This window comes from Amblyraja radiata, chromosome 1 (genome assembly GCF_010909765.2).
Source record: "Amblyraja radiata isolate CabotCenter1 chromosome 1, sAmbRad1.1.pri, whole genome shotgun sequence".
Lineage (NCBI taxonomy): Eukaryota > Metazoa > Chordata > Chondrichthyes > Rajiformes > Rajidae > Amblyraja > Amblyraja radiata.
Window position 1 is genome coordinate 64,271,315 of NC_045956.1, and position 24,746 is coordinate 64,296,060.

The window sequence follows — 24,746 nt, forward strand, 5'->3', positions numbered from 1 at the left end:
TTTTTTAAAGATGTGGCACAAAAAAAAGGCAATTCAGCCCAGGCCAACAATCAATCATCGGTTCATACTAGTTCTGTTATCCCACCTCTTCATCCTACACATGAGAGGCAATTTACAGAGGCCAATTAACCTATAAACCAGCACATCTTTGGAATGCAGGAGGAAACTGGAGCATCCAGAGGAAACGCATGCAGTCACAGGTAAAACGTGCAAACTCCATACAGTCAATACCCTCAATCAGGATTGAACCCAGGTCTCTGGTGCTCTACCAGCGGCGCCACTGTGTCATCAGCTAATAGTCATGACCAACGCAAAGGAAGTTAAGAATTAATCAATTTAAATCTGATGCTGCCTCAGAATGCAACCAATGGATATTGGCACTATTTAATAGAACACAGAGAAAGCGAATCAGTGAAACTTTAATGCAAAAGCAGTAGAAATTTGATGGATGGTGGGGATTGGGGTCAAGATCAGTGGAGAGTATAATGGCTCTGGACTAGTGAGAGAACCCTCAGGGAAACTCACTCTCCATTTAATGTGGATAAATGTGAGGTTATCCACTTTGGTATCAAAAACAGGAAAGCAGATTACTATCTAAATGGCGTCAAGTTGGGAAAAGGGGAAGTACAATGGGATCTGGGGGTTCCTTGTTCATCAGTCTATGAAAGTAAGCATGCAGGTACAGCAGGCAGTGAAGAAAGCGAAAGGCATGTTGGCCTTTATAACAAGAGTCGAGTATATGAGCAAAAAGGTCCTTCTGCTGTTATACACGGCCCTAGTGAGCCAACACCTGGAGTATCGTGTGCAGTTTTGGTCCCCTAATTTGCAGAAGGACATTCTTGCTATTGAGGGAGTGCAGCTTAGGTTTACAAGGTTAATTTCCGGGACTGTCATATGCTGAGAGAATGGAGTGGCTGGGCTTGTACACTCTGCAGTTTAGAAGGATGAGAGGATATCTCATTGAAACATATAAGATTGTTAAGGGTTTGGACACGCTAGAGGCAGGAAACATGTTCCCTGTGTTGGGGGAGTCCAGAACCAGGGGCCACAGTTTAAGAATAAGGGGTAAGCCATTTAGAACGGAGATGAGGAAACACTTTTGCTGATAGAGAGTTGCAAGTCTGTGGAATTCTCGGCCTCAGAGGGCGGTGGAGGCCGGTTCTGTGGATACTTTCAAGAGAGCTAGATAGGGCTCTTAAAGATAGCGGAGTCTGGGGATATGGGGAGAAGGCAGGAACGGGGTACTGATTGGGGATGATCAGCCAAGATCACATTGAATGGGTGCTGGCACGAAGGGCCGAATGGCCTACTCTTGCACCTATTGTCTATTCCAGGTGCAGGTATGTGTAGGGTTTTTAAATATGTATGAGTTTGTTGATTATTAATTATGGAAGAGCAACCCATAAGAGTTGTTTCATCAGTGTCACATACACCATATCACTTAAAAAATGTTCAATTTTATTTGAGGTAACAAATACTTTTATTGTCATTACTTTAGCTGTTAATTTTTACATTATACACTTCAGAGATGTTTGAAATTGCCCATTTTAAACATGCACTGTAAACTAAAATATGAACCACTAAACGTATAGTATTGTTTGTAACATGAGGCTGCTCTACTTTCACCCTGCAAAACAAAGGCTGGACAAATGAATTTTCCACAGCAAATAAAATTTATAACAAACTAGATCATTACATGTTTTGTAACAGCATTCAGCATTTTTTAATTTAAATACAAAGCTTCACCACAGTTGAATTTCCTCAAATTAATGCAAAATATTGTGGTTGTTAGTCTGGCTCTAAGCAGCAGAAAGTAAGGGCATTGTAGACATCTGTCCTTATGCTGGAGGATTTCTTGGCTTTACTCTGTAAAAAATTGATAAAACGATAAATAAATTCACATTCCTCTATAGTCTTGTTTGATGACAAAATAATATGCACTTAATAGCAAACTTTGTATGCTGTTTCCATCTTTTTGATGTTTAATTATGGTTCAGGAGTTTACTCAGAAATTAAATAAAACAAAGGCGACAAACTATTCAAACATAAATATAGTTCTGCCATTTTTCTTCCATTCTCTGCCCTGGCCTCCTGGCCCAATTCTAAAACTTGGGGTATTTTGCTTGGCTGCATTCACGTGCAGGAACAAGAACTTCAGCACACAATGTCAGCCCAGGTCACGATTTCAAGTTGAATTAATCTCCTCATGATCCATTTCCTTGCATATTCATGTGCCACCATCATAACTGCCTCCACCAACAACCCCGGCAGCACATTACAAGCACCCACCAAAGTGCAACATGTTCTTTGGAAAAGATGAACAGGTGATATTTTTTTGTGGAATCCTTGCCAGTAGGGCATTAACTTGCCAATTGAACATATTCCACAGGAAAAATATTGAACAAACCAAGGCAGAGAATGGTGGTATATAGACCATATACAGGCAGATATGCAGTTTAAATTTGCATCATGTTGGCATAGACATCATGAGCCAAAGGGCCTGTTCATACACTATATTGTTCTATGCCCCAAGCCGTTAGATCATTAAGTCATCTGCCCAACTGTGTGAAAACATCGAGGATGCAGTTGAAGATGGTCAGAGCAGTGATGTTCGGAGCAGGTCCATTTGTCGTGCAGTTCTGATAAACTACATAAGCTGTTGCTGTAAGGAATAGTAAGTCTGACTCATATGGGCACATTTAATCATCCAATTAAAAGGAAAAATATTAAATAGTACAAATTAATTCTTAAATACAGAGAAGTGATGAAATGTAACACTCCTGCCTGATTGCATTAGCACAATCAAATAAGCTATAGTGAATTACAGGAAAGCTTAACCATTGTTTCACAATTGTTACCTTATAATCCTAAAGCATTGACCATTTCCATATAGGTGAATCTGTCATCGTCGTTTACATCAAACTTTTTAATTTCTTGTCCAGGTGGTGTCCTTTCCCCAAGGTTACTCACGAGGTCCTCATACGTCAGGTAACCACGCCCACTCCAGTCTGCTTCATAGAAGAAGGAACGGAGTGCTGGAAGAAGGAGTATTGATCAAAGATAGATACAAAAAGCTGGAGTAACTCAGTGGGACAGGCAGCATCTCTGGAGAGGAGGAATGGGTGACGTTTCGGGTCGAGACACTTCTTCAGACCAACAATTTTTACAGCGATATCCTTAAAAGAAAGGGGAGGGAGGTATCGGAGATGGTCTAAGCAAATTTGAGTGCAGGAAGAAAATTGGTGAAGTTGACGAGTCCATGAGTTCTGCATGGGTGCAGGAGGTAGTTTTGATGCAGTCATCAATGTAACAGAGATAGAGTTCAGGGATAGAGCCAGTGCCTGGAACAAGGATTGTTCAACCTATCAAAAATGTTTTGGGAAATTATGAATGGATAACAGGTAATGGAAAAAGTTCATGTGATGGGAGCAGAATTGGACCATTCGGCCCATCAAGTCTGCTCTGCTATTAAAGTATAGCTGATCTCTCCCTCCTAACACCATTCTGCCTTTCTCCCATAACCCCCGACACCCGTACTAATCACGAATCTATCAATCTGCCTCAAAAATATCCATATGGCCTTCATAGCCTTCTGTGGCAATGAATTCCACAGATTTCTGACTAAAGAAACTCCTCCGCTTCTCCTTCCTAAAGGAACTTCCTTTTATTCTGAAGCTATGGCCTCTAGTCATAGACTCTCCTACTAGTGGAAACATGTTCTCCACATCCATTCTATCCAGGCCATCCACTATTTGGTAAAGTAAAGAATTAAACAAGAAAATAAAATTTACAAAATCTGAAATGCAGATCTGGATATTCAATGGTTAAATCATAAACTGACCATATGCGATAATATGTATAATAAGAGGAAAATGCTACAGTTTAGGGGTACAGCACGGAAACAAGCCCTTCGGCCCACCGAGGCTATGCCGATCATTAATCACCCTTTCACATTAGTTTTATGTTATCCCACTTTCACATCCATTCCTTGCATCCCAGGGGCAATTTACAGATATCAATTAACCTACAAACCTGCACCACCTTGGGATGTGGAGGGAAACCTGAGCACAGAGGAAACCCACAGGAGGAACATGCAATCTGTGCAGGGAATGTGCAGTTTCTAGATACATGTGGCCAGGCTTCTGCTTATCAATGGAAGAATGTATAATAAAAACATTGGGATATTGTACTAAATTGAGAAGATCAACCATTATATTATTTGAAATTGGTGTTCATTAGATAGAATGTTAACAAATCACCTGACATGTTAGTCATTGTCAGAGCATTTTTAGAACTCTGGGTATACTTTATGCAACACACTCTAATCATTTCTCATGATTGGATACAAGACATTATCTTTTCATTACAAGGTACTGGGACTTTTTTAAGTTTCTTGAAAAATGATTTATAATTGCAGATATTTGCTGTTCTTTGTGACGTATCACAAGAGTAGGTTTGTAGGTTACCTCCTGATTCAGGGACAGTTACTTCCCAGCTGTATTCAGGCTACACAATCATCCTACCACCAAAAAGAGAGATGCCCTGAGCTATCATTTACCTCACTGGATACTCTCGGACTATCTTTAATTGGACTTTACTGACTTCATCTTGCACCGAACATTATTCCCGTTATCCTGTACTGTACACTGTGGGTTGCTTGATTGTAATATTTTTGCTGACTGGATAGCACGCAACAAAAGAGACTTTTAACAGGCCTGGGTACACGTGACAATGAACTAAACGAAAAAAATATTTGTGGTTTCTGGAAAGTTTAATCAGATCTCACACTCTTTGAATGGCTTAAAGCATAAAACAGACATCAGGTCTTTCAGATGTAACCAGCATCCTAGGTTTGTTATTTTTTTAATGAGCAAACCCTGCAGCAGATTAGCAAAGGAATGTGAACTCTAGTCCCCACTGTGACACCTAATAGTTTGCTTATTTTCCAAATGCTATCTCAGCATGATGATTGGTACAAATAACTGAACACATTGTATTACCATGACTATTTAGGAGGGAATGGGGGCGCTGTCCTGTACGGCTGCCTGTCCTGCAGCTGTCCGTTTTTTCCCCACTTTTTAAAAAATTTGTACGTTAAAAGAGTGTTAGTTGGGGGTCTAATCTTTTTATGTGTGGGAGAGGGGGAAACTGCTTTTCAGGGTCCCTACCTGGTCGGAGAGGCTGCCTTCGTCCGGGCAGCATCTTCGACCCGTCCTCGTGGTCTACCAGCGGGCCTGGAGCGGCGTTTCTTGTGGGGACCTGGCCAGAACATCGGCTTCGGCGGTGGCACAGCGCTGGAGTGCTATCGCGGAGCGGGCGATGCCTTGCCTGGGTCACTGCCCTGGAACTCCGGTATACTGGGATCTGCAGATTGAACATCGCGGAGCTGCGGGACTGTGGAGCAGCCAGCGACTCTGAACTTTACATCGGGAGCCTGGGATCTCGCCGAGATCGCCAGTGGTGGAGCTCCGTCCAGCGCGTCCTGTTGGCTTGGAAGCCACGGTCTCCGGCAAGGAAGCGGCCGTTCCAGGCACCCCATGCCGCTGAGAGGGTTCTCCCGATGCCGTAGCACCATCACCCGGCGAGAGGGCCTGAAACATCGGGCCGCCGTAGGGGCGACTGTGGGGGCCTCAAGTGGATGGGGACTGGACTTTGTGCCTTCCTTCACAGTGGGAACCATTGTGGGGGGATGTTTTTATGTTTTAATGTTAAACTTCTTTAATATTATTTTGTATTTTAATTAGTGTGCTGCAAGGACATCTGAATTTCCCCTGAAAAGGGGATTAATAAAGTATTTATTATTATTATTACTACATAGAAAATAGGTGCAGGAGGAGGCCATTCGGACCTTCGAGCCAGCACCGCTATTCATTGTGATCATGGCTGATCGTCCGCTATCAATAACCCGTGTCTGCCTTCTCCCCATATCCCTTGACTCCACTAGCTCCTAGAGCTCTATCTAACTCTCCATTCAGTTACTTGGCCTCCACTGCCCTCTGTGGCAGGGAATTCCATAAATTCACAACTCTCTGGGTGAAAAAGCTTTTTCACACCTCCGTCTTAAATGACCACTTTATTCTAAGTCTGTGGCCTCTGGTTCTGGACTCGCCCAACATTGGGAACATTTTTCCTGCATCTAGCTTGTCCAGTCATTTTATAATTTTATATGGTTCTATAAGATCGCCCCCCCCCCCCCCCCCCCCCTCCCCTCATCCTTCTAATCTCCAGTGAATACAAGCCTAGTCCCTAGTCGTTTCAATCTTTCCTCAAATGACAGTCCCGCCATCCCAGGGATCAATCTCGTGAACCTACGCTGCACCCAAATTAGGAGACCAAAACTGAACACAATACTCCAGATGTGGTCTCACCAGAGCCCTATACAACTGCAGAAGAACCTATACTGAAATCCTCGTGTTTTAAAGGCCAGGTGTTTTTAGCTTTCTTCACTGCCTGCTGTACCTGCACGCCAACTTTCAGTGACCGGTGTACAAGGACACCCAGGTCTCGCTGTACCTCCCCCTTACCTCACCTAACCCCATTGAGATAATAATCTGCCCCCTTGTTTTTGCCACCAAAGTGGATAACCTCACATTTCTCTATATTATACTGCATCTGCCACGCATCTGCCCACTCACTCAACCTGTCCAGGTCACCCTGCAACCTCCTAACATCCTCTTCACAGTTCACACTGCCACCCAGCTTTGTGTCATCCGCAAACTTGCTAGTGTTGCTCCTAATTCCCTCTTCCAAATCATTAATATATATATATGGTAAACAGTTGCGGCCCCAACACCGAGCCTTACGGCACTCCACTCGCCACTGCCTGCCATTCTGCGAAGGACCCATTCACTCCTACTCTTTGCTTCCGGTCGGCCAACCAATTTTCTATCCATGTCAACACCCAACCCCCAATACCATGTGCTCTAATTTTAGTCACCAGTCTCCCGTGCGGGACCTTATCAAAGGCTTTCTGAAAGTCTAGATACACTACATCCACTGCATGTCCCTTATTTGGGACATTTCTTGAGTGAAGTTTGTAGTAGACTAATGCCCAGTAAGGACTGCTGTGCTGCAAGTTCCACAGATATTCAAGCTTTTAGGCAAGGAAATGCACAATCTGAACTACTAGTTTAAATTAGTGCTGGAAAAAGTCAGGTGCTCAGAGAGAGGCCTGTCCCACCAGCATGCGGCAAGCGCGACCTAACGCGGTCGCTTGAGCCGTACGGCCTCGTGGGGCCGGTCCCACCTCGATCGCCGGAGCCGTATGGAGTTGTGCGGAGCTGGTCCCGACATCGCGCAGGGCTCCGAATAACTGACACTGTCCAAAAATTCCGCGCGGCAACGGCCTGTCGGCCCACAGCCGCATTGAGGCCGTACGCAGCGCCTCGACGGCCATATGAAGCGCCTCGGCGCCGTACGCAGCGTCTTGACTTGCCTAGCGCGTGGCGTTGCGCGATGACGTCACCGCCCGGCGTGCCGTTGCGTGATGACATAACCGCCCAACGCCGTGCGACGTCCAAATTCAGTCGTCCCACCTCCTGTCCAGCTGATTGGTGAGTATGATGTCGGGATCAGCCCCGCACAACTCCAGACGGCTCCGCGGTTGGAAGTGGGACCGGCCCCGCGAGGTCGTACGCCTCAAGCCACCACGTTTGGTCGCGCTAGGCGCATGCACTCACATTTATCTATATTGTACTGCATCTGCCCACTGGGACAGGCCCTTAAAGGGTTCTATTTACACTTTAGAGATACAGTGTGGAAACACCCTTCCGTCCACTGAGTCCATGCCGATCAGTGATCACCCCGTACACTAGCACTATCCTACACACTAGGGACAATTTACAGAAGCCAATTAACTTACAAACATGTACATCTTTCAAGTGTGGGAGGAAACCAGAGCACCAGGAGAAAACCCATGCGGTCACAGGGAGAACGTACAAACTCCATGTGTCCAGTATCCGTAGTCAGGGTCAAGCCTAGGTCTCTGCCACAGTAAGGCAGCAACTCTACTGCGTGCCACTCAATTAATTCAATTAAGTTATTTTAGATACTTCAAATAGATTTTAGTTTTTCTTGTGTGTGCTTGGAGAACATACTCTTTTTAATTTACCAAATAGGCTCTTACGGTGAATTGGATGACCAGCAAAGAATCATAGAATTAGGAATAATAATTTCAAGAAAGGAGCGAGAGAGAAAACGGTATATTACAGACCAGTTAGCCTGACTTCGGTGGTGGGAAAGATGCTGGAGTCAATTATTAATGAGGTAATAATGGGGCATTTGGATAGCAGTAAAAGGATTAGTCCAAGTCAACATGGATTTATGAAAGGGAAATCATGCTTGACTAATCTTCTGGAATTTTTTGAGGATGTAACAAGTAAAATGGATGAAGGGGTGCAGATCTATTAGTAGAAATGGAAGAATCTCAGCAGATTTGCCCAAGTGTTAAACTCCAATCGAGGAACTATTGCACATATTTTTCTGCAGTTTCAGACACTGCATATGGAAAATGCACTGGTTCCTGTAAGATTCCTTCAAGACAGTTTTATATGCTGCTATGTTGTCACAGAAATAAATTTTAATGTTTCTCACCTTTCAGATTTGTTATTGAAGGAATCAAAATTAAATTTCTTGCAGTAGTTGCAAGGATGGATTCCTCTGTGGTTGACGTTTGGTTATCTGCAAATAAATTAATAGATCTATAGTGTCTTCAAAATGCAAGTTCGGAAATCCAGACAGTAAAAATAAAACTAAGAAACGTGTACCATGATGTTATTTAGCACTGTACAATTATTCCTAATACTGCATAAAGCATTACTAACCTGGATAGTTTGTAAATATCATAAACCAAAATTATAAGACTTTCATGTTACTTATTGTTATCTGAAATACAATTGTAATAATCTGAGTCTAAAGTTCTCACAGAGCAGGTAACTGGTAAATTATCATATTTCGCAACCTTGTGATAATAAATAGCTTTCACGTTGGCAAGTTACAAACTGTGGGGTAGCATCGGGATCAGTGCAAGGCCTCAACTGTGGAAATATAATGTTAATAATGAAGATGAAAGGACTGAGTGCATTATAGCAAAATTTGCTGCTAATACCAAGTGAGGAATGCGCAGAATTTATGCAACGGTAAATAGATACTCTAAATGAATAGGTAAAAATTCGCTAGACCGGAGTGTAATGTGGTAAAATGGGAGTATCCACAGTGGTAGGAATATAGAAAAGCAGAACACTGTTTAAGTAAAGAATGAGTCTGAATACAGAGTGATCCAAGTGCCCTCCTATATGAAACATAGAAAGAAAGTGCAGACACAACGACTGAGTAATAAATGATGCAGTGCATTTTAGAGATGGCTTTGAGTACTGAATATCCTTATTTAAGGAATATTTGCTCTGGAGCCTTATTTGCTTCTGGAGGGCGGACGGAAAATATTAATGAGATTGATTTGGGAAGGAGGAACTGTCATGTATGGAAAGATTGAGCAAGTTTCGCCTACACTCAGAAGAATTTAGAAGAATGAGTGGTGATTTTATTGAAGATTGTGTGGGGATGTGATGGGTGGATACTGCATGGATATTTCTTGTTGTGGGGGAATATCCTTTCTTCTTTCTTTTATTTACTCTTATATATATATATAAATAAGAGTAAATAAAAGAAAGAAGGAATAGAGAAATAACAAGACAAAAAAAAAAAATGATAATATACCTGCCTCGCATCCCTCCCCACCCAACTCGTAATTAGATTTAACTCCAAAGTTGTGTTGTACCATGCTATCCTTGTAATAAATCAATGAATGGTGTCCATGTCTTCGAAAAATGATCTGGTTACTGTGGGGGAATCTAGAACAGAGAATTATCATTTCAGAATTAGGCTTACTCATTTAAGGTGAGACGAGAATGGATTTATCTTCTTAGAAGTTCGTGATTTTTGATTTAAGTGTACGATTCAGGCTGATTCACTGAATAAATTCCAGGTTGAGATTTATCTATGGGGAGCCAAGGTTACGTGTAACAGGAAGCAAGTGTGGTACCGATGAGAAGATCAAACCTATCATGACCTTATTGATTGTCAGAGAAACTTCCAGGGAACATTTGGTCTACTGCTCTTACATTCCTCATCCATTATAGTTCAGTTTAGAGATTATGTATAAACCACATCCAAGGAGTTACCTGGTTTTGCATCTTCCTCTTGGCTTATTAACCATGGGATTTTGCTGGTGTTCAGTTGCTGAGGCGATTCTGTGATATTTACCACTTGCAAATGGGCCATGATTGTTGCTGGCTGACCCGTCTGATTCAAAGCATCTTCAGATTGATAGATCAGATCCCTCAGCTGAGAGATCTGTCGGTAATTTCTGTCGAAGTTCTATGTGCAATTAAAAAAGTGGTAAGGATTTGAACGCCAAATAATGGACTTAAATTCCAATTGCAATCGGGTGACACAAAAATAATTCAAATATTTTCAGTCTAAGGTGCTTGACAGTACTCAGGACACGGACCATGTTATAGTTGAATAGCGGAGCAGGCTCAGGCATTGTGCCTCCCAATCCTGCTCCTATGTTCTCACATTCCTGAGGTAGTCCTCACCAGTTATACTGCTCTCCTTCATGGGCTATTTATCCCAGCAGGAAACATTATGGAGATAAATTGAATTATGATCATCACTAATCCCAGAGGAACATATTTTTTGATGTCCTGGATGAGTTCTTCTTCAGTAGCTCCATTTGAAAAATTAAAGCTGCATCAAGGGCAAGTCTGCTTTTATACATTGCAAGTACTCAGTTACCCCTTTCTCTCTAATAATAGAGGGAAGCAGTGAAGCTACTTAAAATTTGTCAAAACCTTTAAATTATAAAGAAGGTGACTCCTAACATTAATAATTATAATTTTGAAAGCAAGTCAATGCACCGGCGCAGAAATTTAAACCACACATTTGAACATGGGTCAATATGTATACAATACATATATTAAATTTATTACAATGAGAAAATACGCCGATGCAGAATAACAAATCCTTAAGAGTTGCAGTTTGGATGCTGTCATCTGGGGAATGTAAGATTTGTGGTTAGATTTACAGAAAGCAAGCAATTTCAAGAAATCTGGTTTTGCTTAGCTTTGTCGAATCCATTACTTTGAATTTATTTGTTTCTAAATTACAACACAGTGGATTTAATTGGCTGTAAAGCACTTTGAGATGTCTTGAGACTGGAGAGTGGAGCAGCAATTGGCTGGCAAGTGGTGGTGTGCTGCCACACAGCTTGCTTGCTGCTCCAATGACCCAGATTCAATCCTCCAGTGTTGTCTGGTAATCTAACAATATACTCATTGTGACAGTGTTACTGTGCACAATCCCCCTGGTAACCCCCCAGGTGATGCGATTTCCTCCCACATCCTAAAGACATGTTAATTGATAGGCCAACTGACTGCTGTAAGTGGGTGGTAGGAGAATCAAAGGCAGTTGATTCTGAGAGAATAAATTACAGGGAACTATGTAGGCAAAGGGGATTCAAGGCATTGCTCTCAGAGTCAACATAAAGTGGATGAACTGAGTGGCCTTACATATCTTGAGAAATGCATGTGAAGTATATGATTAGTACAAAGATCATAAGATTCTAAAACATGGGAGCAGAATTAGGTTATTCAGCCCATCGAATCAGCTCCGTCCTTCAATCATGGCTGATCCATTTTTACCCCTCAACCCCATTCTCCTGCCTTCTCCCCATAACCTTTGATGGGGAGGTTTTGAATGCACACCATTCTTTCCTCCTTTGAAAACTGTAGGCATATAAACATTTCATCAAATCGAAGATAGACACAAAAAGCTGGAGTAACTCAATGGGACAGGCAGCACCTCTGGAGAGAAGGAATGGGTGATGTTTCGGGTCGAAACCCTTCAGACCCGAAACGTCACCCATTCTTTCTCTCCAGAGATGCTGCCTGTCCCGCTGAGTTACTCCAGCTTTTTGTGTCTATCTTTGGTTTAAACAACCATCTGCAGTTTCTTCCTACACAGGCTCATCAAATCCTTGTTTTAACCAAATTAATCTCTAAAATCACATTTTAAAGGACATTCTTTCCACTTAAAGTTAACCTACATTGATTTTATTCATCTGAACAAGAGTTACAGAAAAATATGCAATATTTTAATCTCCATTTCAACTTTAAAAGCTTTGCTGATTGAACACTTTACATCTGTGTTAGAAAGAAAGCTAGAACACAATACTAACCCGTTCCAGCTGACCTTGGTGAGATTTCAATTTTACTGAAATGTTGATCAATCTTTCCAGTGATTCTTCAAATTGATCCAACTCAGTGGTCTAAAACAAAAAAACGAAACCTTAGAATTTACTGAATATGGCGGAGACACTGCACGACTTGAGTGTTAATAATGTTGTTTTCCATATGTTTATCCGTATATGTTGAAAATACCATCATATGACAAATTGGAAGTTTCCTGCAACACGCCTAAATCAATGCTGGAATAAAGGCTTCCGTGGAAAATATCCACAGTATAAAAAATATAACAGAGAAAAAACATATTGTAACTCATAAATAGAGCTAGTCAAGATAATGACTGGTCAGACAGACATCCAAGTATATTAACAATTAATGATTAAAAATATATTATTTGTTCCATTACTGGAAATAAGGTAAAGTCACAATACATTATGAATACAATGCAGGTATCAAATTTATCTTCCTCAATATTAAGGATTAATGCAATCAGTTTAATTATTTTTACTGCACAATGAAAATGGTCCTAATAATTTGGCTCTGACATGGACTAGATGTTGGGCTATGTACTCAACAGACAGGGAAAGTGGTCACTTTAAGGTCCAATGCCCTGTGCAATGTCTTTCCTTACATGTGTCAAAGCCAGTTTCCATCTTCCATTCAACACCATAAATGCAGCAGATGAAACAATCCTGTTATGACAGTTCTAATTATTTTTCCTTCCTGATTTCCTACATCACATCTTCTCAACGGCCACAGTCAAGGAATGTATCCAAGCACCAACAACTATTTCCACACTTGTACCTGTGCCTACTTAACATGCTGAATCAGCAGGTTTGTGCCTCATTCCTGCCCGGCCATGCAAGTAAAGTAGCCAGTGAGTAAGTACATGGACAGTTTGATATCAGACACAGTTACTAAAAATGTCAGAAAGCAATTGGAATCAATTTCACCCTAAATTATTCATCTTTGATTATGGCACCAGAGGCAGAAAATAGCAAAAGCAGGAAAGTATCCTTCAATGTACCTGAAAGTTAATAAAGAAAATTAGGAAGCATCTTAGTTTGAGAATAAAAAAACATGCAAGGTAGAATTTTAGCGGTCGTAAAAGAATGAGCAAATAGCTTTAAGAAGTCTGCCTATTTAGTGGAGCAATTGGTTCAGGTCTTTCAAAACTCAAAGTTTAAGGCAGGGATCAATGGAATGTAAAACTCCAAATGTTACATCTGTAATTTCCCCACATCTGCAGTCCCTTGTGCCTCCAAATGTGACACCATTGTTCAACAATGACAAGAAGCAAGTAACTGTTGACTTATTAGTTTAATTTCTGTCACTGGCATGATCCTGGAGTCTACAATCAAGTACAAAAGAAAAGCTTAATGTAATCGAACTGTCAATATGGTTTTATGAATGGTAAAAGCTGTTTGACAGATTTTCTTGAGTTTTTAAGGAACTTAAAGCAGAGTTGATAGAGCGTAAAGTGTATCTGGATTTGAGAAGGCATTTGACATAGGTATGTTGCAAAGCCTACCTAAAGATCGCTGAAAATCTGTCCCAGCCCGTGTGCGCGATTTTGGCGCCGTTTAGAGGGGGGCGGGTTTAAAACGCGATTTTCCCTAGGCTGTTCAAATCGAGGTTTTTCAGCCTAGTTAATTATTAATGAAAAATCGCTGGAAGATTCCATAGCTGGAGCTATTTTTAGTTTTAATGGCTTTCTTTACTTGTTATAGTAGGTTAAAAATTAACCTCTAAACCCACGACCGCCGACAACGGGTCGGATCTCATACAGGGGAAAACGGAAGGTAGGCTGTTTATTTTACGTTAAAAAGGGCTTCTTAAGATCCCTTTATACAAAGTTTAATGTTGCGAGTAGCTAATTTGGGCCCCATTATATCCCGCAGTATTTTTCTGGGCATTTGAGGGCACAAATCTACCGCAATGTGAACGTTCTAAACCAGCGCGTTCACAGGATCCCACTAGAAAGCTGATTTAAATGGACTTTAATTTACAGCAATTGAACACTAAATTCCTTCCATTTGGCCTATAAATTAATGTAAATGAGATTTTAAAATCATGTTTTATTGTGAATTATTTGTGAATATTATTTGGACACTTAGGCTATTTTAAAATGTTAATCATTTATTAAGAAATGGATAGATGTTTAGACGACAGATGGCACAATGGGCTAAGTGTTCGGCTGGCGACCGGAAGGTGGCCGGTTCGAATCCCGCTTCTAGTGCATACTGTCGTTGTGTCTTTGGGCAAGACACTTCACCCACCTTTGCCTGTGTGTGAATGTGTGTGAGTGATTGGTGGTGGTCGGAGGGGCCGTAGGCGCAGAATGGCAGCCACGCTTCCGTCAGTCTGCCCCAGGGCAGCTGTGGCTACAGAAGTAGCTTACCACCACCGAGTGTGACTGAGGAGTGAATGAATAATGCGATGTAAAGCGCCTTGAGTATTAGAAAGGCGCTATATAAATCCCATCCATTATTATTATTATTATCTAGTAATTGAAGTTTGAAATTAGCTACATTTGGGTAACTAACTAATTATATGCTTTAATTTCAGGTCATCCAAGTAAGATTATTTTATGGTACACAAAATTGCTGGGGAAACTCAGCGGGTGCAGCAGCATCTATGGAGCGAAGGAAATAGGCGACGTTTCGGGCCGAAACCCTTCTTCAGACTGATGGGGGGTGGGGGGGGGGGGGGGGGGGGTGGGGGGAAAGAAGGAAAAGGGGAGGAGGAGGAGGAGCCCGAGGGCGGGCGGATGGGAGGGTGGGAGGAGACAGCTAGAGGGTTAAGGAAGGGGAGGAGACAGCAAGGGCTAGCCAAATTGGGAGAATTCAATGTTAATGCCATAAGGACGCAAGGTCCCCAGTTTATTTTTATATTTGTTTCAGAATGCTTCAATCTATGATAACTGAAAATTTCATTCAGTTCTCTTAATTTTTAAGAAAGTTATGTGCTTTTGACTGTCCACGATCACAGCTTTTTTGTTATGTCCATAGAAAATCAATAGGGAACAAGATGCTAATTTCCGAGCATGAAAATGGCCATAACTTTTTAAATGCTTGAGATATGAAAGTGAATTAGGTGTCAAATTAAACTTCTTTTTATGCTTTATCTGATGGGATAAATTGCAGACCTGATTTTTAAAATCTCAAAATTTTGTAACATTGCTATTTGACAAGGTGCCACATGAAAGGCACGATAAGAGCCCATGAGGAGATGTGATGTCATGGACAGAAGGTTGGTTATTGCTCAGAAGACAAAGATGGAATAAATACCCATTTTTCAGCTAGAAGGACGTAACTGGTGGAATGCACAAGGATCAGTTCTTGATTCTCAATTCATTAAAAGGCAGGGGAAAGAGTTTGTGGTATCCAAGGTTGGCTCTGACCCAACAATCCGTGGGAGGGCCCACTGTGATGAGGATATTTGGATTCTGCAACATGGATTGATTGACTGAGCGAGTAACTGACAGAGCAAGTTAGCTGTGGGGAAAGCGAGAGAGTCTGCACTTTGGTAGGAGGAATCTAAGGGCAGAATATGATCAAATTAACGATCGCATTCAGATAAGAGATCATTGATACCCTGAACATATCAACATTATGAAGGAAGAGGTATTGGAGGTCTTTGGATTTTACTTTAGACTTTAGAGATACAGCACGGAAACACGCCCTTCAGCCCAACTAGTCAGTGCCGACCAGCGATCACCCCATACACCAACTAGTCCTACACACAGGGAACAATTTACAATTTAACCAAAGCCAATTGACCTACAAGTTGTACATCTTTGGAGCGTGTGAGGAAACCGGAGCACCCGGAGAAAACACACCAGGTCACAGAGAGAACGTACAAACACCGTACAGACAGCGCCGATAGTCGGGATCAAACTCGGGTTTCTGGCGCTGTAAGGCAGCAGTTCTACTGCTGCACCACTGTGCCGCCCTTGAGACACATAAAAGTGAATACATTCTCGCCGACCAGTACATTGTGGGAAGGAAGACAAGATATCGTTGGGGCCCTGGCAGAGGTTTATGTACCATTATAAGCCATGGGCAGATAGGGTATTTGACAACTGGAGGTTTGCTAATATTTTGCCTTTATTAAGAAGGGTAGTAAAGGCAAGCAGAGCCTTACATCAGTGGTGGTTATGTTACTGGAAGGGATTCAGAGGAATAGGATTTAATTGCATTTGGAAAAGCAAAGACTGATCAGGGACAGCCATGCCTTTGCTCTTGGAAATTATCCCACAAGTATGATTATGTTTATTAAAGAGGTAACCAAGAGGATTGACGAGGGCAGAATTGAGGATGTTGTCTGCCCACAGGCAGTGTTGCAATAGATCAAACTTTATTAAATGGTGCAGCAGACATGAAGGATCATGTAGTCTACTCCTGCCACCAATTCATTTTTGTGAATGCACTGAAGTTTTCCACGGAGCTGACTTGTCTTTCTTTACCTGCTAAATGTATTGAAGTTTGGGAAATTTGGCTAGCAGGTTAAAACCACTGAATTTGCTGGCTCATAGAAACATAGAAAATAGGTGCAGGAGAAGGCCATTCGGCCATTCGAGCCAGCAGCGCCATTCATTGTGATCTTTGCTGATCGTCCCGTATCAATAACCCGTGCCTGCCTTCTCTCCATATCCCTTGACTCCACTAGCCCCTAGAGCTCTATCTAACTCTCGCTTAAATCAATCCAGTGATTTGGCCTCCACTGCCCTCTGTGGCAGGGAATTCCATAAATTCACAACTCTCTGGTTGAAAACGTTTTTTTCTCACCTCAGTCTTAAATGACCTCCCCTTTATTCTAAGGCTGTGCCCCCTGGTTCTGGACTCGCCCAACATTGGGAACATTTTTCCTGCATCTAGCTTGTCCAGTCCTTTTATAATTTTATATGTTTATATAAGAACCCCTCCCCCCTTCTAAACACCAGTGAATACAAGCCTAGTCTTTTCAATCTTTCCTCATACGACAGTCCCGCCATCCCAGGGCCCTTTTGACCTTGGTGTAACATTGAAATGATCACCTCAGATCTGAATGTGGGTAGAATAACCAATTCTGCCACTGTCACTGATCCCTTTATAGACGTGGGCAGGTGGGAGTGAGGCTGAAAGGCTTTAGAATTGTTTTAATCATCTCATCTCACCAGATAAATCCTCAAACCTTCTGGAGATTCAGAATGACTTCCTACATTGGGCACAAACTCTACCTCAGTCATGGTGATTATTCTCAAAATAAGCAAAGAAACAAGAAAACAAATCAATCACAAATGACAGCGAAGTTTCTATAAGTCAAATAACAAATTGCTGGAAGAATTCAGTGAGTCAGACAGCATCTGTGGAGGTGAAATGGGCAGAGAACATTTCAGGTCACAAGCTTTTTTTCACCCACAGGTGTTTATAAGAACTGAAGCAAATGATCAAGAAGGACCAAGCATAACTGTGAGAGTGAAATTCCATATAACTTTGAATAAAGAAATCTGATACTAAACCTGTGAGTTTGTCAGCTCTGTTAGAGAATGCAGACTTATTTCCATTGTTCTGAACTTGTAAGTGAGATCAGATGTGAGGTTGCGAAACTCATGGATTTCATCCTTCATTGTGAGCAAGCTGGAGACAGTAGATCCATTCAGCTTGTGCATAAATCTATAAAGCCTCGACAGGTCCTGTGGAAAGTACAGAAATGTCAATATCAGTTGGGCTCAATCTGTTGTCAAACAAAACACTGAGGCAAGGTACATTTGGCATATGTACATTGGCAATCTCCATTTCAGTATGAATCATGAGGTGCACGAGTGAGGTTTGACAGGGTATTTTATATATGTTCATTAAACCGAAAACAAATGTGTTTTCATTCTGTACTTTTCAATCAATATCCACCTATGTTTACTCTAATTAGAAAACAAAATTATAAAGGAGACAAAATCCTGAGAACAATTAGAGAAGGGTACAAATTGCAAGCTACGGTGCATCTTTACCGCTATGCCACCCCAAGTTTGAAGCTGGTCTTTGCTGGAGATGCATTGGTTAATCCCATGTGTAAATGACTTAACAGACACAGGCCTGGAGTTTAAATCATCTTTAATCATAAGGTATAGTAGAGCAGTACAGTAGGTTGTTCGTTCATCGCTACTGCTAGTATAACTACGCAAAGTAGGAAATGGGTGTTAATATAAAGTACAGTAAGGTGGAGTTAGTGATGCTACACTACTCTGGTTCACATGCAATAACCAATCTACACCATGGTTTACGACTTCCTGGTGCAAGTAGAACTAGTCTGTCCATTCCCTACACAGATGCTGTTTGAGCCGCTGAGTTCCTTCAACATTGTGTTTTGCTCCAGATTCCAGCAATAACAGTTTCTTGTTTCTCCAGCCAAATATGACTCCTGTCTGATGTCATCAAAGATTTAATTGAAGTAAAAAGATTAACAGTATTTCTCTTGGCATTTTTCTGCAGTGAAGTTTTATGAATCTTCAAAATACACACGGACTGAAAATGGACAAAATCCACACTGTGATTTGGGGTAAGAGCTCTTCAGCTACTAGGCGTTGGTGGTTGAAGTGGACCCAGGTGATTAAATCACCCTTTTTTAAGATATCAGAGACTCCTGTAGCTATGATCTTTCCCCCTATCTTGAAGACAGTTAGATGTGGAGGATGAGGCTGTGAATATGTGACAAACTTCTCTGCAAAGGTTTAGACTTCAGCTGGAATATCATGTACTACTGGGACCTTGTTATTATATGGGATATGGCGTTCTTAACCTTTTGTTGGTCAGGAGTGGCAGCAAAGCTGGCCTGGAAAGGTTACAGTGAGATAGTGTCAAGTGCGCTTAGTCAAGTGCAGAGTCACGTTTGAGGAGATCTTTGAAACTTTGTTTAAGCAAGCTGCTCTTCCTTTAATGAATTCACCCCCATTCCTGGCTAGTCAGTGGGGAGGGGGGTCTTGATATTGGCGCTGAAGAACCTGCGTATGTCATTGCCATCAGTGAATTGAGGCTCCTGCCTCTCCCCATCCATTATCTGTTCTTACGATCCAAGGTTTTGTGCTGAACCACTGCCTTCAATTGCTTGCTTTACTGCTTCTCTGTATTAGTATAATTAACTTCTTATTCTGCTTGTCGTTCTCATCAAACCAATCTTGGTTATTCTTGGTGGAGAAACCTAGTGTCTCCCCCTGGGTACTAGTACGGTGGACACCAGCTGATAAGCTGTGAATACTTTGATATTCCTGCTAGTTGGAGGATGACTGCTTGTCTTGGAGATGCTGCCTGAGAAGAGCTGGGGTCCATAAGGGCTTCAATATTGATCAAATTTGTGGCAGCTCTTTTGTTGATGTTGATGCTTTGGAAGCAGGTTAATAGAACAGATTAGGTAGTTGTCAGTCCAGTAGTTATCAGTGCATGTTATGGAAGGATGGAGGCAGGTGTCATGGTTGTCCCTCATCCAGGTACTGATGTAGCCGTGTCAGTTCCTTGAATGGGGAGGGGGATGGGATGAAGTGAGTTTATGCTCCAGGTACTTTGTCAAGAGAAAGCCCTCACCGAACTTAGTCTTCTCCACTCTTATCTTGCTGATCATGTCTTGCCAAATGTTTGTGCTCTTTCCCACCCTGGCAACAAATTTGCCCAGGATGATCAGTTTGCCGCCCCCTGGTCAGAGTTGTGCCCTCCTTGGCCTCATGTGAAGCTTTCAGTGTTGCGGGCATACCTGCTGCAGCAGGACGTGTACCGCTGCCTTGATCTTAAAACTGGCTGTGTCCTTTCCAATATGCCTCATGCAGTGTGGTAATGTGAAAGTCAAAGCATCTGCATTTCCGAGCTACGATAGAAACCTAGTGCTCAGGTCTGATTCTATTGGGATTGTCCAAAAGGGTCTTGAACCTCATGCTGTGAAGTGGAAGATGACTGCACATGATTTATTTTAATGCGGGGTATTTGTTGCACACAGATGATACATGATAGCAGGAGACCAGGCTTGGTTGATGAGTAATAATGTTATACATTAATGGGCATATGTGTTGGTGCTGCTCAGCATGCTCACATTTGCTCGCAACAAACCATCCCTGACTCTAGTTCTATCCACATATGTAATTGCATTCCTGGTTCTAACCAATAATCTTAACACATCTGTCCTCAACTCTCATCTCTGAACACCCATCTAAACAAACTAGACTAGGGCAGCACAGTGGCACAAGAGTAGAGTTGCTGCCTTACCGCACCAAGGACCCAGGTTCGATCCTGACTTTGGGTGGCTATGTACAGAGTTTGTACCTTCTACATATGACCGTGTGGGTTTTCTCCGGGTGCACTGGTTTCCTCCCACATTCCAAAGACGTGCAGGTTTGTACATTAATTGGTCTCTGTAAATTGTCCCTAGTGTGTAGGATAGAACTGGTGTACGGGAGATCGCTGGTCGTTGCAGACTCAGTGGGCCGAAGGACCCGTTTCCATGCTGTATCTCTGAACTCAACTAAACAAGATTGATGGGTTTTTAAAATCTGGCTCATCAACATCACCCGATTACATTGTTCAAGCTTTTATGTTTGCTCCAGGATGGTCTCAGATGACAAAACCGGATCTGGAGTGGTGACGTTCCTGACAATGGGGATTATCAGGGTTGAATACAGTAAAATACGTGCCAATAATTTTCCCTGCTATTTGAAATGCAGCTACAAGTGCGTACTATGTATGTAAAGGGCCATGCCATCGCATAAGTCTGCTTTATCAAAAAGTAATTACCTTTAAATTTGTGAGGTAATATTCACAAACAAATATTTTATTTGGGAATTCTTTTAGGTTACAAGAAGGTTGTTCTGAAGGTGGTGAATAATGATGGCACAGACTTGCAGAAGCTTGGATGGTGCTGAATATATTTCATTTGATTAGATATTAAGTAACAATCACTTTTACCTCTAAAAATGTATCTCAGAGTTGAAGGTAAATTCCTTATGTATGCTGGATGCAGACTAAACGACAATGTACTGTGGTAGCTGATGCACAAAATACTGCCATCTTCCTTCGTTCATGGCAGACCATGGGTGACTCCAGGGTGCTATTCCCTATATGGAGGACACTTGTGCGTGACTTTGTATAACGTGGGGAGACTGGTGCACAGACAGCCACCCCACAGTCCTTGACAGATCTCGGTGAGAATCCAGTGGCATGGAGTCCAAGACGACCGGAGACCCTTTTCTGCTGCAGCCTTCATCCGCCTTCCCAGACGTTGTGATGCTCCACTAAGGTCAGCCACCGTCTCTGCCTGTTCCACTGTTGAGGTCTTGGTTGGATTGCTCTTTGTCAGAGACCTCCCCCCTCTACCTCACCGCCATGGGTGGCCCCACAAGGAGCATAGCTCCAGACGGCATCGCTTTCAGGATCTCAGGTCCAAACAAGCTTCTCCACCACGACAAGGTGACAATCCACAGAGAATCCACTGCCATCATAGCCACGTTTATCATCCAATTATACAAACATATTTGGCAATAATTTATTTTTGTCATTGTGAAATCTCTTCTTCAAAACATTTAAAAAATGTCTGTCAAAGTAGTTAAATAAAAAAAGAACTTTTTAATGAATGAGGGATTACCATTTTTCTCAGAACTGCATGTAATGATTATATAATGTAATGCTGAAACATGAGCTCATATCTTTGCATCAAAGTCTATTAATGCAGGGTTTTCTGTGCTTAACATTTATTCCATGACTACTGGTGATAAAATGAAGGGTGCAAAGATGATGGATAATTTCCTTACCTGATTACCAGTTGGCTTGATTTCCACCCCATCGTTTAATTTTTCACATCTAGCCTGCAGTGATTTTAGATTTTCTTCGAAGTAAATAATTCTCTCTTGTATGATGTTAATTCTCTAGAGATGGATTACGTTAAAAAAAATGGCAAAGAGAAATGAAAGCAAGACAAGATGCATTTAGTAAATGATTACTGATGCAGAATTTCACACGTAACTTCAATACATAACATTGTTTATAACAAGAGAGGAAATGAACCTAATATTCATTTCAGAAATAATCAACCCGTTCTACAGGGAAATAATTTGTAATCCAATTTAGAAATTCATTCTTTGATCTGATGGGCAATCATTTGAACCACAGACATCTTGTGACATCTATCAACAAACAGTTTCAGGGCCAGAAGAAACATAGAAACATAAAATATTGTTGGGGTATTGAATTATGCCCTTCAGACCTGCTCCATGTAATTATAGCTGAATCTTTATCAAATTATCATATTCCACTTTATTCGCATATCCCTTGATACCATTTATGCTTAGAAATCTATCTACCTTTTTCTTAATTAAACAGTGACTTGGTCTCCACTGCTATCGGTGGTAGAAAATATGCAGTTTGCCACCTTCTGAGTGAAGACATTTCACTTTATTTCAGTCTTTATAATCCTCTTCTAATTTCTAATACTGAGACTCCTAGTTCCAGACTCGCCAGCCAGGAAAAACATTCTCCCTACATCTGATCAGCCTAGCTCATAATTACGAATGTTTCCGTAAGATACCTTCTCATTCTTCCAAATTCTCATGTATAGTCAAATCAGATTCTAATTATAAAATAGAGCTGCCATCTCAGAAATCTGAGCGGCGACCACTAAACATTCTCTATGTCTCCTCACAGCAACCACACATCCATACGCAAACCCCATCAATAAGCTTGCTTCATCATGATCAGATTCTCCCCTAAAATCAGCAAATTCCCAACTCATCACCAATTGTCAATGTTTCCTAGGCTGTCCCCTTGATCGACTTCCCAAAACTCTCTAAACCACCACAGCAACCACGTTCTGAAGATTTCTATCTCAGCAGCTTCTTACTTGCTCTTCAATTAATATACACACTGCACTTTGCTTCTGAAATTCAGGTCCACATACTTCAATGAAATCATATTTCAGAAGCAAGTTTCATCATTCACGTAGAGAATGCTTTTAGTCCAAGGAATCTAGGAGAAATTTGTACCTCTTCTTGCCTTAGATCAATGCCACATAAGATGTGAAACAGGAACCCATTTGCCTAATTGAAAAAGTGTAACAAATCCTATGGCATTCTAGGTCATTCACTTAAACTGGTACAGCCATGAGGGCATGATGACATCTATCTACAATGTAGAATTTCTATGATTCAATAGATTAAAGACGAGGCCTGATTAAACTTTCATGCATAAAATATGTAGTTAATTTTGTTTTGATAATACATTTGCTCTTGCACACCAGATATCTCTGCCTCTAAATGTTTAACTTTTATTCCGTTTTCCATCTCTGGACAAGTGCACCCTTAATTGACTTTGTCAAAGTGATAGTGATCAAGCTTCCAGCATTGCTGCAGCCCTGCTGATGAAAGTACTGCACCAGTTCTGTTGGGTAGGGGTTTGCATGATACAAACCAGCAAAAATTTATGAACTGCCGATATATTTCCAAGTCAGGGTTCTAGGTGACTTGGGGGGAAACATATACATAGTGGGGTTCCCATGTAGCTACAGCTCCTACTGGCACTGTTCTAGGTCTTGAGAATGTGCTTTTGAAAAAGATGAGGTGTATAACCTGTTAATTTTAAAGAAGGTATACATAGTGCAGTCATGGTGGTGGGAGGAAAGAATGTTTGGGGTGATTGATGGGGTACAAATCAGGTGAGCTGCTTGCCTTGGAGTGCCCAACTTTATTGAAGTTTATTGGGCTACGCTCATCTGGGTGTGGGACAATCATTCCATCATATTCATAATCTCTGCCTTATAACTTTGAGGTGTTTGGAATTTAGTTTAGAAATACAGCGCAGAAACAGGCCCTTCGTCCCACCAAGTCCAGGCTGGCCAACGATCCCTGCACACTAGCGCTATCCTACACACACTCAGGACAGTTTACAATTAACCAAGCCAATTAACTTACAAAGCTGTACGTCCCTGGAGTGTGGGAGGAAACCGGAGATCCCGGGGAAAACACACGCAGGTCACGGTGAAGAACGTAATACTCCGTATAGACAAGCATCCATAGTCAGGATCGAACCCGGGTCTCTGGCGCCGTAAGAGAGCAACTCTACCGCTATGCCACTGTGCCAGCTACATGAGTCACTTGCTACAAAATGCTCAACTTGCAAGCAAAACTTGCTTTTGTAGTCAAACTATGTGATTGTCCCCTTGAATTTCTGATCAATGACGATCCCCAGGCTAATGATGGTAAAGCACCTAGTGATAGTAAGATTCAAGAGTTTATTGTCATGTGTCCCAGATAGGACAATGAAATTCTTGCTTTGCTTCAGCACAACAGAATATAGAAGGCATGAATACAGAACAGATCAGTGTGTCCATATACCATTGTATAAATATATACACACATGAATAAATAAAACAGATAAAGTGCAAATAAACAGATAATGGGCTATTAATGTTCAGAGTTTTGTTTGAGTTGAGTTCAATAGCCTGATGGCTGTTGAAGGTATTGAACCTGTTGAAGGTATTGAACCAATACCTTCAACA

The 24,746-nt window shown here is 41.7% G+C and overlaps 1 protein-coding gene and 1 long non-coding RNA gene across 2 annotated transcripts in view; one reads left to right on the plus strand and one right to left on the minus strand.

Annotated features, from left to right (window-relative positions):
- The first annotated feature begins 207 nt into the window (after positions 1-207).
- LOC116974760 lies at positions 208-9,544 on the plus strand. Its single transcript, XR_004412426.1, has 3 exons — positions 208-319; positions 1,998-1,999; positions 9,531-9,544. It is a non-coding gene; the product is annotated as an uncharacterized LOC116974760 (long non-coding RNA).
- The window catches only part of LOC116974744 (EF-hand calcium-binding domain-containing protein 14-like), a 46,142-nt gene continuing 22,833 nt past the window's right edge, over positions 1,438-24,746 (minus strand). Inside the window, exons 5-11 of the mRNA XM_033023459.1 lie at positions 22,009-22,122; positions 17,746-17,919; positions 12,236-12,325; positions 10,179-10,374; positions 8,593-8,679; positions 2,859-3,035; positions 1,438-1,866 (exon numbers count right to left, since the gene is read on the minus strand). Of these exons, the coding sequence (XP_032879350.1) occupies positions 2,860-3,035; positions 8,593-8,679; positions 10,179-10,374; positions 12,236-12,325; positions 17,746-17,919; positions 22,009-22,122 (837 nt within the window). The 3' untranslated portion in view covers positions 1,438-1,866; position 2,859. The remainder of the gene's footprint in view (positions 1,867-2,858; positions 3,036-8,592; positions 8,680-10,178; positions 10,375-12,235; positions 12,326-17,745; positions 17,920-22,008; positions 22,123-24,746) is intronic.